Genomic DNA, 13538 nt, shown 5'->3' on the forward strand with positions numbered 1-13538 from the left:
GCTTCCCAGTTGCACATAGAGTGGGACATCTGTGCTTAGTTGTCTGCTCTGCATGTGGTTGAATGTCCGAAATTGTTGCTGACTCGAGCGTGCTGTGAGAGACAGGGCTGGACTGGGGCTGTCTATTGTGGATGGCAGTTAGTGCATGATAGTGTTTATTTAGAGAAACAGGTATCAAAACCTCTTATCTTCCTTTTATTCTACTCAGTAAGGAAATAAAAAGAAGATTCTCTATATCCTTAGCAATGTGCTTTAGCTATGGTGTGTAGTAAACTTCCCAGTCCCCTTGACATCACTCCAGAGAGAGTGGAAAAGCTGATGTGTGTTGGAGCTAAAACATTTGATTCTTTACCACCAGAAACCCAGGAACTGAAAAGCGGTAGGTGTTCAGCCATTGCCAGGAGCACAGTGTTGCTTCAAACTTGATTATTTTGTTTGTCTTTAGATTATAAGATGTGTGGTAAGCTATATTTAGACATATGTAATTATTTCATTTGTAGTAGCTTTGTTGATGTTTATCTGTGACTTGTCATAGTATTGTCTTATTTTTAAACCTGATATTTTTCTTCAATCTCACATATTCATGACTTTTAGGCAACTCAAGCTGCAAGTAACAGTCTGAGACTTAAACTCTGTATTTTGGGAAGTTACGAGGTTAATTCTTGTATATAGAGCTAAACGCTGGAATTCATCATGTAATTCAATTCAGCTCGGAGCAGAGCAGGCTGAGGAGAGCCCTCATGGCAGCTCAGCTCCTCACAGGGAGCAGAAGGGCAGTGCTGATCCCCACTCTGACAGCAACATGACCAGAGGGAACGGCGTGGAGCTGTGTCAGGAGAGAGTCAGGTGGGGGTTAGGAAAGGGTTTTGCAGCAGGAGGGTAGTCTGGCACTTGGAGAGGCTGCTCAGGGTAGTGGGCACAGCAGTGAGCTGCAGGAGATGATGTGGGCAACACTCTTAGACGTAAGGTTTGATCTTTGGCCCTTGTGGATCCCTTCCAACTCAGGATACTCTGCGATTTTAATTAAGAAAGAATGTAATGTTTTGCTGTCATATTTATTAAAAACATTAGTTTTAGCCAGTTGGAGGTTTGAACTTGAATTTTACAGTTACAAGTATATTGATTATCGAGGCCCAGTTTTGCTAGTGTAAAATGAAAACAATTTTTCTGTTGAATTTATTACTAAGAAGTTTATGTATTGAGAATGCATTGTTAGGAAAAACTACAATGTAGCTTAGCTGTGACTTCATACATGATTGTGGTTTCAGCTATATTTTCATAGCTCAAGATATAGTTAATTTCTTAATTATTTTGTAACATTCAAGAAATGATAACAGAATAGCAAACAAAAGCTGAAAAAGTAAACCTTGCTTGCATTGTTTTGTTTTCTTTGAAAACTTTGTTAAAAAGCACATTCATTTAGAAATAGAATGGTATTTTGCTATAAGGTAGTAAATATGACACTTCAAGAGTTAGTTGAATGACAGTGATGAGCAGATAGCATGCCTAAACTAGGAGCAGTTGGAACAAGTTCTGAACTGTGTGTGTAATTAAAGGTGTTTTTTAAAACAGTGTTTTACAGAGAGCTTCGTGGAATCCAAAGGGGTGAGATGTCAAATGTCCACTTGAGATGTGATGTCAAGTTGGCAGGTTGCTAGGAATTGTTTCTTGATGTGAGGAAACTAATGCTTTTCTCCTTCTCTGAAATACAATAGATGTGTTCTCAGGACGGTGTAGAGAATCTTAGTAGTGTAAATCAGTTGGAAGAAAGTTGCCTCTGTAAACTGAGGTCTTACTGTTCTTGGGCATGAAAATAGGGTACTACACAGTAAGTTTTTTGATAATTCTTAGTTGTAAAGTGCTTATGATTACAATATTGTGTATTCATACATAAAAGATGAAAGGCAGAGCATTAGAATACGATTTATTTTCTGTGTTGTTAAGTCTTAAACAGTAATGTTTGCTTTGATTGCGATAATGAGCTCCAAGTTTGATGGAGAAAAAAGTATTTCCAAAGTACTGAATGTGTTAACATTGAAGTGGATCCGTTCTTGCAGCTGAGTTGTTGGAATTTCATGAAGCTGTGAGTATTTAGATGCTTTCAGGACTCCTGCCTTTGATCTGTATGAAGGAAGAATACAGTGAGGCACCGGATTAATAGCTCAGTCTAGATATTAAGCCACTCCCTATCTTTTCATTTTGATCTTAACCTGCTTATGAACACAGTTTAAATTATCATAGCAATACTTTTAGTTGGAATATGTGTACTTTGTGCTTTATTATGAAGGGCCTGGTTTTCTACATTTATACTCTTTTTATTGTTAAATGAACTTGAAGGTTGAGGTACAGTTACCAAATGAGAAAAGCAGAGAAATATATATTTTTCCTGTTGATTTGTCTCTTACCATGTTACTCACTGAAATGGAGAAATAGTAATTCCTGTAACATTTGTGGAAAGCCACAATGTTGTCCATACAGCTGGGGGGGAAAAATGTTGCAAATAACCTTTATGTTTGTTCAGCTTTTCTGAAATGCAGTAGCGAAGGAACTGCCCCAGTGATTGTTTTTGTTTCCAAAATGTTTGCTGTTGACGCAAAGGCATTGCCACACAATAAACCAAGGTAAGGAGATGGATAACATCACTTCTAATCTACATTAATATCTTCAGGAATCAATTATGTTTTTATGATCTTAAAAACTGATTCTCACTTATAGCTAAGTAATGCAGTATGTTAAGCTCTACACTAGGTTGGACTGTTGAATGCACATAAGTTGATATCCTTGCTGTAATAATGCTTGAAGATTTTTCCATTATTTCATTCACTGCCTGGACCACAATCTTTTTCTATCACAGTTATCTAAAATCTTCCACCAAAAATTCCTTCCCATATTAATGACTTCAGGGTAAAAGAAAAAAACAAACGCTTTACACTTGTGGATTGACAAGACACTAGATGGTGCTGTTTTGCTTCGCGTTCTTTGCTGTGATGCTGAGTGTGATCAGGCGTCAGTGCAGCATTGTGCTGCTATTTCTGCTTTGCCTGCTTTCCTTCACAGGTACTTGATTACAGAAGAGTTATTTTTCATTCCAAATACACTGAGGCCACCACATTCTCACAATTCTGCCACTGATAGCAATCCATTCTTTTATTGGTTGAGAATCAAGATTGTTTGACATGATGCAACACAGAGGCAGCAATAGCTTTTAAATATACCAGATACAGGAAGCGTGGGGCGTATTTTCAGGATTTTATTTGCAGCAACAACAATGAAATGAGCTACTACAGGTCCTGTTTTGTGATTTCAAGCAGAAGACCACATGTGAGAGATTGTGACTTTCCCAGGGCTAATGGGTAGCTCTTAATATTTTCATTCTACATAGTTTGCATACTTCTACATGACCACTCATGGATAAACTCCGCTTCCCTGTCTCTTCCAATATTCATCTTACATCTTTCTTGTTTGCCTTTTTTGAAACTTTCTTTAGTTATACACCCTCAGGAATTCTGATAGTCATTGACCTGGGTTGGCAAACATCAAATTGTTTACTGAGTTGAGTGGAAGACTACATCTGAGTGGTAGTTCAAATAATGCACAGTTCATCCAGAAACTGAGACAAAATGTAGGTAAACGTGTCTAGACTAAATCACTGAAAAGTGGGTTTTCTGATATAATATTGCAGCAGAATGAGAATTGACTTGGTGTTATTTCTGGGGGATTTGTAGGGTACCAGCTCTGACTGTAGGCAAAGTGTCCTTTCCCTGCCTTTATCGAGGAAACTGAGGACTGTGGTGTTTTTCTGGATTTTCTGAAGGGTTTATCTTGAAGTGTTTAACATAGAATTATTCAATTAGTTACTGGTTGTCTGTATAAAAATGAAATCACGTGGCTTGACTTTTGAGATCATCAGTCAGTTTCATCACCATTTAATTTTGCTGATTAGGTAACACTAGGGAGTTTGTTTTGAAGTTATAGTTGGGTCCCATTATTTTGAGAACCAGTAATGTAGCTAAATATGTGTTTTAGTGGTTAAGATTCTATAGATAAGCAGTTCTTGAAGAAATCAGAAAAGGAGTTTATATCTAAAAAAGGAAAAACTGAAGAAATATTTTCAGTGCAACAAAATACCAATGCTTTAAAATTATATAATTGTATAAATGTGGTTCTTCAATACGCTTTGAAATATATTGGCCAATATGTGTATATGTGTATTTGGCACAGCAAAGGCTGTGATGGCTGTGCTGAAGGTGTGTAATCTGATGTTGGAACCAGGAGGATCAGATAATACTCTGTGAGGATCTTCCTTAAGGATGCGTGAGCAGAGGGAGCTACACGCTTAGCATGTGTAGGTGAAGAGTATGTTATAATAGTGTTTTCATATTTGCTAATATAAAAACATGTATGCATTGTATGTTTCAATTTCATGTTGACTTTCAAGGGTCATTACTCTTGTTGTGTGTTTTGATGTTTAATGCAGAACCTATCAGCTTGGTTGTTTGCATCCTCTTGGGTGGGGGGTATTTTTACATGTGTTAAAGCATGTAAAGAAGTAGATACTTTTCTGTAGAGTACATTGTGTTTTGTTGGTTTTGTCTTTATTTTGTTTTGCAAGGCTTACGCTGTAGTGCTTCCAGAGGTAACAAGCAGATCTGTGCTTCTGCTCTCTTTTCGTTTCCTTTTGCAAGGTGCTGTTGTGCAACGTTACCTTTTTGTGATTTTTTTCCTTTGTAGCTGCAAATTGACTTTGTCTTATGGTGTCTTTATAGTTTACCTTCTTCCACCTGCTTGTAGTACTTCTTAATCACAGCCTGGGAAAAGCAAAAGGCTCTTCTACTTCCAAAGGCATTCAGTAAATGATAAAGAAGGTTGTTTTAATTAAAAATCCAGCTTTCTTTGAGACTGCTGCTGGCAACAAATATCATCCAGAAGGTGACTTTAAAAATCAATAATTTCTTTACTGAAGTTTGTGGGTTTTTGGTGTTTTGTTTTTTTATTTGTTTGGTTTTTTTTTTTTTTTGCTTTTGCTGTTTAAATGCCAGAAGTTATAACACTAGAATAAGTTGAAAATGGATTTGTGGTCAGGTTTCAACTGGTTGGCAGCTTATATTTATCTTGCTTTGGGAAGACATGGAATTGGACTTCTTGTACCACTGTGATACTGAGTTTTTTGGTCAGTGCTTTAAGAAATCAGAATTGTGCAAGTACGCTTTGTCTTCCAGTTTCTTCTGGCTGAACTTGTGAAATTATTTGCTAATTCCAACAAATTGAGACAGAAGAGGTGGAGATGTTGAAGATATTAAGTTCCAGTAAACTTGTGAAAATTGCTGGTCCCTTGGTTGCATGGGACAGACAAACAAATTAAGAGCCCACAAAAACAGTGCAGTACAATCTACTTCACTTTAGGTATTTAAAATATCTCAAATCAGAATTAATGGAAAATAGGACAGATTGGCTTCTCTGAATCTCCTTGCTTTGTATTAAAAGACCATATTTGTGATAGCTGTACTTATTTACTGTTACATATTCAAATTCTTCTTCTAAACGGTGGTTAAGAAAGGCCTGCTGACCTAATAACCTGATCTACTAAAATGGTATTTCATGAGTGCAGGAGGCATATAAAACCTGTAACGTTCTAGGCATTTTCCTGAAGATGGTATTAAAAGTCCAGTTAGCTGGAAATCAGTTTGTCTTTTTTTGTGTCACTATGAGATCAGCCTTTTCTTATAATAATTTCATGCTGAGTTGTATAATAGTTTTCTTTTGCCATGGTGAATCTTGTTTGCATGTCTTAAACTGACAGATTGTAGCATACTTCCGTCTCCTTTCTATTGTGTTCTAAATACTTTATCACAGGAAAAAATGGAAATCCACTGATTTTTGCCTGACTTCAACTGAAAACCCTTTACATCTCTGGAAGTGGTGTTCTGGCTGATGTTTCCTTCTTCAGATGGTCTAAGATTTAGAAAGAAAAACAAAAACAAAAAACCCCAACCCAATAGATTATTTAGAAACCAGAGGCCAATTTGTGTGTGATCTGACTGAATTTTTCAAATGCTTTGGAACAAAATCTGCCTTTCATAACATGGAAGGGCAGAAAAGCTGTCATTCACAGTGTTGATGGAGTGAAGAGAATCAGTTGTCGTTCAGTCTGAACTGAATGAGATATCCCTGAGTAATACGACAGTAAGAAAATAGTCATCATCAGCTTGTTTATTTTACCTGAAGTCTGTTGCATCAACAGTCTGCTGGGTGGTAATGCTGCCTTTGCCTGGTTCATGCGTACATTGTGCATGTTATAGCATCTCTTGTAGGCAGGGAATCCCTTTCTGCTCCAGAATTTTCATTTCTGCTTGAGTGTGTTACACTTCTGTGTAAGGATTTATTTGACAACATGTCATGATATCAGCGATCTCAGATTTGTGATTTCTTATGATGCTACTAGCAGTGACTAATTTTATGGAAGTCAATGCTGACACAAACTGGGTGCAAGTCTAGGTTTTACCTACTAGCTAGAAACCTGCCCACGCTCAGTCTGCTTCTTATCAACTTGATAATGTGATTAACAGTGCTTATGTGTGTATTGCAGTTTGTGCTTTCGGAATTTGGAGGTACCTCTGGGGTTTTTGGTAAGGACTGACTGACACCTAAATACAGTGATATTTATAAAAGTGCCTTGTAAGGAAGAGATGGGAGTGGAGCATACATACATTTTACTTGTACTCTCAGAATTATTTACAAAAATGAAAAGCATTTTTGGATAACAAAATGTGTTGGAATGCATACATACGTCCTCATGTGCATTCTGTGCTTTGACATATAGACTACATTTATCCCTTGGTTGTCTCCTCACTACTTTCCCTATCAATCTCTTACCCCTGGGACTTTTTCAGACATTCCAACCCCTTAAATAGCTTTGAACAACTGCCTTCAGGGCAGAAGTCTTCATTTAAGAAGGTTTTCTTCTTCACCATCTGCTTTGTGTTTTCTATTGTTCAACCTCACTCTCTTTTGCAATAAAATAAACAAATTGAACACATTGTCTGAAATTTCAGAGATGCAGATTCTTGATTCTGTCACAATGACTGTATAAGAGAATATTTAAATGAGTAATAATAACGTTCTGGGAAGTTTATGGGTGCAGTTTTGTCACATTTGCCTTTCCCATGGCATGTAATTTGTCTGTTCCAGGTTCCAAGTTGTGAAATTGTTTCAAATTCCAGCAATTTACCCTTGGTGGATTAGGGGGTGTTTATTAGATAATTTTTAGAGATATTTTCAATTCAAAGGTAGTTCTTGTGGTCTTTGAGTTTACTCAAATTTGGTGCTGTTTAATTACAGTAACTGTTCAAAGTGATTTTTCTCAAACTCTAAAAAGCATTTTGGCATAGTGAAGTGTTCTATAAAACTTTTTTTCTTTTAAATAGTTTCCTACAGAATGTATGAAATACAGAAGACATACATATGGTGATATAAAAGATGTATTGAGACAGAGTTGGTCTCAGCCACATCATCTATCCATGGCTTTCTAATTAATCCAGTTAGGGGCAGAGTAAATGTCCAACCAGTTTCCTTACTGTCTATATACAAAAACTTTGGCCCTTAAGTGATGGGTTGTTTCTGTCTTTGCCATGTGGGATGGTTGATTTAATATGTGAATGTGATTCATTCATTCATTAAAGATGGTATTTAAGTGTTGTTTGGTGAAGAATCAGGGCTCTTTTGCAGCTAAGAGAGTTCAGCAGATCTTGAACTGTTTTGTTGTAGAGAAGGAGTATAGTTTACACTTCACAGTATAAAAATTAAAGAGACCCAGTGACTTGTCCACAGCTACTAAACAATCTAAAACTAATATGGCACACTGAAAGTGTTGTGATTTGTTGGTCTGCTTGTGCTTTACAAGTGCATGTATGTGATAGGATTCTTGTGTCTCATCTCAGGTTGGAAGTCTGTTACAAACACTTACATAATGGGAAAAAATACATTTGTTTTTATTTTGGAAATAAGTTTATTACTGCTGGAAAGCAGTATATATTTCCATTGCTCACAATGGTAAAAAATAAATTGAAAACATTCTAATTCCAATGGAAAAAGAAAAAACCTGCATAACAATCCCCCCCCCCACACCCCCCCCAACCTTTTAAGCCACAATAATTAAAATGATTTTGGTGTTGGCACCTGACACTATGTTTCCACAAGGAATGGAGGATCTTTTCTAAACAGAATTTCTTATATTTAAGAATGTGTGTAGCTTTCTTATGATGGGAATAGAAGCAGAGGAGGGTCTGGAATTGACAAATGTCCAGTGTTTGAAATGAACTTCCTTGAGCTTCATTTGTGGAAAATCTCATCTCACAGATCCTCACTTAGGGCCAGATTCAGAAGTCAAGGACACAACTTCAGGCAGCGCTTTAGACTTTATGGATGTGTATCTACTTTGCGGCTTAAATTGCTTGGGAAGTGTTGTATTTAAAAGCAAGTCTTTTTATACTGCCTTAAGGAAGTGTGAAAATGCCTGTCTTAAATATTAGTATTTTTTCTGTTTGTTTATTTTGTTGTTTACTTACTTGTAGTAAATTGTGTGTTAAAGCCCTTTATTTTGAAATAGAGTTTACCAGCAAGCAGAAGGAAATGGCATTGGAATATTTAAATTCTTTTCCTTGTTGTTGCTTCAGTCAGGGCTCTTGTCTTTTATGGACAGGTTGCTTTATGGGAAGGATATTGTAGCAGGCCAAGTCTTCTTCTTGCATTTTAACACCTGCTGTAAAACCAACCAAGAATAGTTAAAAAAAGAAAAAGGAAAAAAAAAAAAATTAAAAGTAATTTAAAATGAAAGCATAATTAGTGTGATTTAATTTATTTTAAAGTAAAGTGTATCTCCAAATGCTAATATTTTAAAATGCAATTTTAGGCCTTTAACCCAAGAAGAAATAGCTCAACGACGCGAACTTGCAAAACAGAGGCATGCAGAAAAAGTGGCAGCAAGTCAAGGAAAGGAAGTTCCTGAAAAGCCCCCAAGTGAAAATTCATCTGAAGGGTCTGGAAACTCTGGCGATAAGAAAGGTATATAATGATCTGGTACCTGTTTTTCTTATGGTATATGAAATAGAAGCTTCTGGGTGTTGTCAGATGGTTGATTATTTACAGTCTACAGTGATGTCTAAACAGTTCAAGTAGATGGAACTAAATGAAGAGTAAGGAGGGAGTTACTGGCAAAGTTGGTGGTTTATAAATGCTGTAGTAGTGTCAAAGGTACCTGTTTATAAGCCTGTGATTGTGCATAGTTTCAGTACTTGGAGTCACTTGAGGGTAGATGATGCCTTAAGGGGATGCTCTGCAGAAAAAAATAGTTTTTCACTTTAACTAGGAACACAGAATGGTTTCTTTTTGTCCATGTGGATAGTGTCAGACTTACTTGGATTGCTGCTATTAGCTTTGCATTACAGACTTGTTGCTAGCGTACTTTGTACCAATGCAACTTATAATTCCTCAAAGTTTTTATGAGATTGTGTGTTGTATTTTTGAAGAAAGTGCTAAAAATAAATTGGTGCAGAAGCAATGATTGATAAATAGGGCTGGACCATGAGTTACAGTGGAGGATTCTTTCTGTCTTTCAGTGTGTCATCAGATGTAATACCACAGTATGTAACTGATTTATTTTATTTTTTTTATTTTCTTGAGCTGATGAGACAGAATCTGTTTTTATACTTGAAATATTTTTTGTAACTTTGATTAGGTGAAGAGCAACAGCTCACTGATCAAATGGACCTCGTGACCTCAAAGGCAGCAAAACAGGAAGCAGACAACAAGGAGTCTTTCATTGCTTTTGCTAGAGTGTTCAGTGGTGTGGTACGAAGAGGGCAAAAGATCTTTGTTTTGGGACCCAAATATGATCCTGCTGAGTCTTTGCATAAGGTAAGAGGTGACGGTGAAACGTTACCATAACTTGGCATTCTTTTGAAATACTGGCAACTTTTAATGTATTGCTCACTCCAAAAAAAGCTCAAATTAGAAATTTGAAGAAGAATCGGTGTAACTTAGGGAAGTAGTTAATAGAAGTTATTGTTTATTTTACTCTAGCAATGAAGTCGCTGTTGTGAAGAAGGTATGGACTTTCTTTATTGTTACTTTTTGGCTGAAGGTCTCAAGCCTGTGTATGTTTTCTTTAGGAGGAATAGATATATAATCCTTAATTGAAACATTACAGCCTATCTGTGTCTAATAAAGGATATTATACTTTCTGCTGTCCTGTCCTGTAAAAGCATGTCATTTAAATGTCTACAGGTATAATCTGTTTTTAATTAGATTCAAGATAATTTGATTTAAAACCTTGTGTTGATTTTTTTGTGTTTTTTTTTTTCCCAATGAAAACACGGACAGACACAAAAAGTTTGAGCACACTTGTAAGCATACAGAATGCTTCAAAACTTATTCTTTGACTTTCAGCTGTATGCTGAACCCAGAGGTTTGCAATGAGAATAATTACTATTGTAGTGGCTGCACATCCTTGGGCAGAGGAGTTGTGTAAAGATTTGAACACAGCCTAAATAACAGCGTGTACTAAGACCAGCTGAACTATTGAGAGGCTGGAAGCTGTTAGTCATTATCTTACAGATATGCAGCGTATTCCACTTTGTTGATTCTTCAGTATTCTTTTTCCTACTTTGCCTGATTAGTCTCCACATTTGATTATTTGGTGTTTTAAGAAAGCATACATGTAGCTTAATTGGTTAAGGTGATGAAATACTTTAGTAAATAACACGTGTGCTTACAATCTTACTTTCATCATAGAATGTGAAGGTGATGCCTCAAAAATCTGCTTGGAGATTTCACTTTCAATGTGTTACTAAAAGTAACTATTTCAGACCTGGTGAAGGTGAAGCCTTTTAGGTATGGCTGATTCCAGCTCACATTGGATTTAATTTTGCTTAGTGTCTTTGAAATGTCTTAGACAATAAATGTAAATCTAAGTACCTCCAAAGCAGAAGCACTTCTTCAAAAATGGAGTTTGCTAGCATTGCATCTGGATGAAACTGCCTTTTATTTTTCTATTTAATATGAATTTTATGTTGTTTGAATAAAATTGGTTTCCAGATTTTAAAGCAAAGCATAAAACTTGTCCAGTCCAATAAGAGATTCTTACTGAAGTATATTCTAACCTGCTAGAGAAAGTTTTCTTCTCAGGGTAACTGCTAATCAGTAAAAACATTTATCTTGTTTGAAAGGTTTGGAGTCTGTTACTATGGTGATATATTTTGGTTTTGCATATTCAGCTGATTTTGGTGGTGTTTAAAAAAAGAAAAAAGTGGTGTTAAATATGTTGAGATTGCAATCATGAAGTTAATTACATAAAATTACCTTAAAACATTTGTTCTGTTAATGACGATTAACAGCGAGAGACAAGTAGTGTGCACTTAAGCAGCAACAAAGCAAGCACATTGTTTTATTTTCCAGGTACTGTTCGCTTGGGAACTTGCTACTTGTAGGGGAAACAACTAAGTATACAAGTCTGACTTTTGAAATGAAAATACATTTTAAAATGTATTTCTTTGTTTTGAGGCCCAAGGAGGCTTTCAAGACAAGGTTTGTGTCAGTAGGTGATAAATCCAGTATTGGTATTTTTGTTTTTTGTAGCTGTCATCCCAGTGTTCTGCTACAGATGATCTGCCATTAGTACCTCATATGTCTTGCTGTACTTTGGAGAATCTATACTTGCTGATGGGAAGAGAACTTGAAGAGCTTGAAGAAGTACCTGCAGGAAATGTTCTAGGTAAGACTTCAATACAATTTAATTTCTTAGTCTGAATGCTTAGATAATACAAAATGCATTGAAGTTTGTTTTATTGCGATTAAAGGAAAGATAAATAAATTTGAGTAATTTTAATTGTCGCGTGTGCAAAAAAGTGAAGACACTCAAATTGTTCTGTTTCCTATGAACTTTTAATTGTGAGATAGGGAAAAATGCGTGAGTAATGGACAACCAGGGATTACAATAGCTTTATTTACCGTTATCTTCAGGTTGAAGTATTGCCAGGTAAGCATCACTGCCAGGAATTGCCAAAGGCAGCAGAAAGATCTAATAGTTTGTACATTGAGAGGATTATAAATAAATTTTTTTTGCAACAGTGGAAGCTCTGTAGTATGGCATTTCTACTGACGTGGATAATTGTAGTTCTGTTAATGGGCCTGCTCAAACTATGGTGCTAAAAATTATTTCTGTTACGGCTATGGCAGATTTGGAACATTTTTCATGCACATGTTTTTGAATAAGTCATTGCAATCACTGAGCTATGCCCTTTTGTGACAGATTTTTGAACAGTTCTGATCTGGAGCATTGATTACATTCATTGCTGGTTTTGCCTTTCATCTGCCTTTTTTTAAATATCAAACTACACCAAAATATAAGATTGTTTAATGCATATATTATGGTTTTCAGCATGCTGCAGTGAAGGTATTGCTGTATTATTCAAAAGTGTTGGAAGGATAACATACTTAAGCGCTTAATACCAGCTAATACTAATGATGTTGATAGATTCATCTGTCTACTTGTCAGATATTAAGTACTCCTACAGTTGCATCACATCAAAAAGAATATACCCTGAAAACTGTGTGACATCTTTCATGTTGAGTTGGGCCAAAGTTCAAGAACTATAAGCAGTTAACCGTACTAAAAAGTGAGTGGTCTCTACTGCTCAAAACTACTTCTCCATAAACTTCTTTTCCATAAACAGAAACATACAAACATGCGGTAATGCAGAAGATGGAAACATCAATATAAGGTTTCTGAGTGATTTAAGCAAATACTGATGTGAAAACAAAGGAGCATGTTAGTAGAAAATACTGGTGGCAGTACTTTTGAAGCATGGTTTTATACATGGAGATATTTATATATATACGTGCATATATGAATTATTGTTCTAAAATCTGTGTCAGTGTTATGATGGGTTTTTTTTGTTGTTTCATTTATTTTTAGCTGGTAGATTTTTTGCGTTAATAACTGAAAGATCGTGAAGTTTCCAATGAACAAAAATGTATCTCAAAGCATGTTGTATATGCATGTTTGTGTGTACATGGGCTCCAAATAACATGCTTCTAAAACCTTGAGGTGTATACAGCTCCCTTTCCACAAGTTCCACAGCAATAGTCTTATGTTTGCTAACGTATGGAAATTGGATTTCCCCTTCAGTGCTCTGTGTGTTTGAATACTGCTGGAAGTTTTCTGCTGTCTTCAACAGTGTGCTTTGGTGTAGTGCTCCTAAGAGGCTGGATGTCTTCCTGGTGTTCTGAAATGCAGTTAGCCATGTGAGTCAAGAGTTCAAATTAGGAGCATTTTTTTTCTTTAATAGATCAAATGGTGATGTTAAAAGCAGCAGTAGAAGTCATTCCTGATGTCAGCTCCCTATGAACTCATTTCTCATATTAATGACTGTGGGTACCTTAGGGTGTTGTTTGTTTGGTTTTTTTCCATTTCTAAAATGCTTGCTTCCCCATACAATGTTCTTTCAATTTTTAATTATTTATAAATCAACTGAAGGATTCTT

The 13538-nt window shown here is 36.0% G+C and overlaps 1 protein-coding gene across 3 annotated transcripts in view; it reads left to right on the forward strand.

The window, feature by feature from the left end:
* The window catches only part of EFL1 (elongation factor like GTPase 1), a 59986-nt gene that overhangs the window by 12131 nt on the left and 34317 nt on the right, over positions 1-13538 (forward strand). For all 3 annotated transcript variants that reach the window (XM_015872991.2, XM_032446760.1, XM_015872992.2), the window contains 5 exons: positions 257-379; positions 2522-2621; positions 8909-9060; positions 9734-9912; positions 11632-11767. In XM_015872991.2, coding sequence (XP_015728477.1) covers positions 257-379; positions 2522-2621; positions 8909-9060; positions 9734-9912; positions 11632-11767 — 690 coding nt within the window. The remainder of the gene's footprint in view (positions 1-256; positions 380-2521; positions 2622-8908; positions 9061-9733; positions 9913-11631; positions 11768-13538) is intronic.

The sequence above is a fragment of the Coturnix japonica genome, chromosome 10, assembly GCF_001577835.2.
Source record: "Coturnix japonica isolate 7356 chromosome 10, Coturnix japonica 2.1, whole genome shotgun sequence".
In the NCBI taxonomy this organism is placed as follows: domain Eukaryota; kingdom Metazoa; phylum Chordata; class Aves; order Galliformes; family Phasianidae; genus Coturnix; species Coturnix japonica.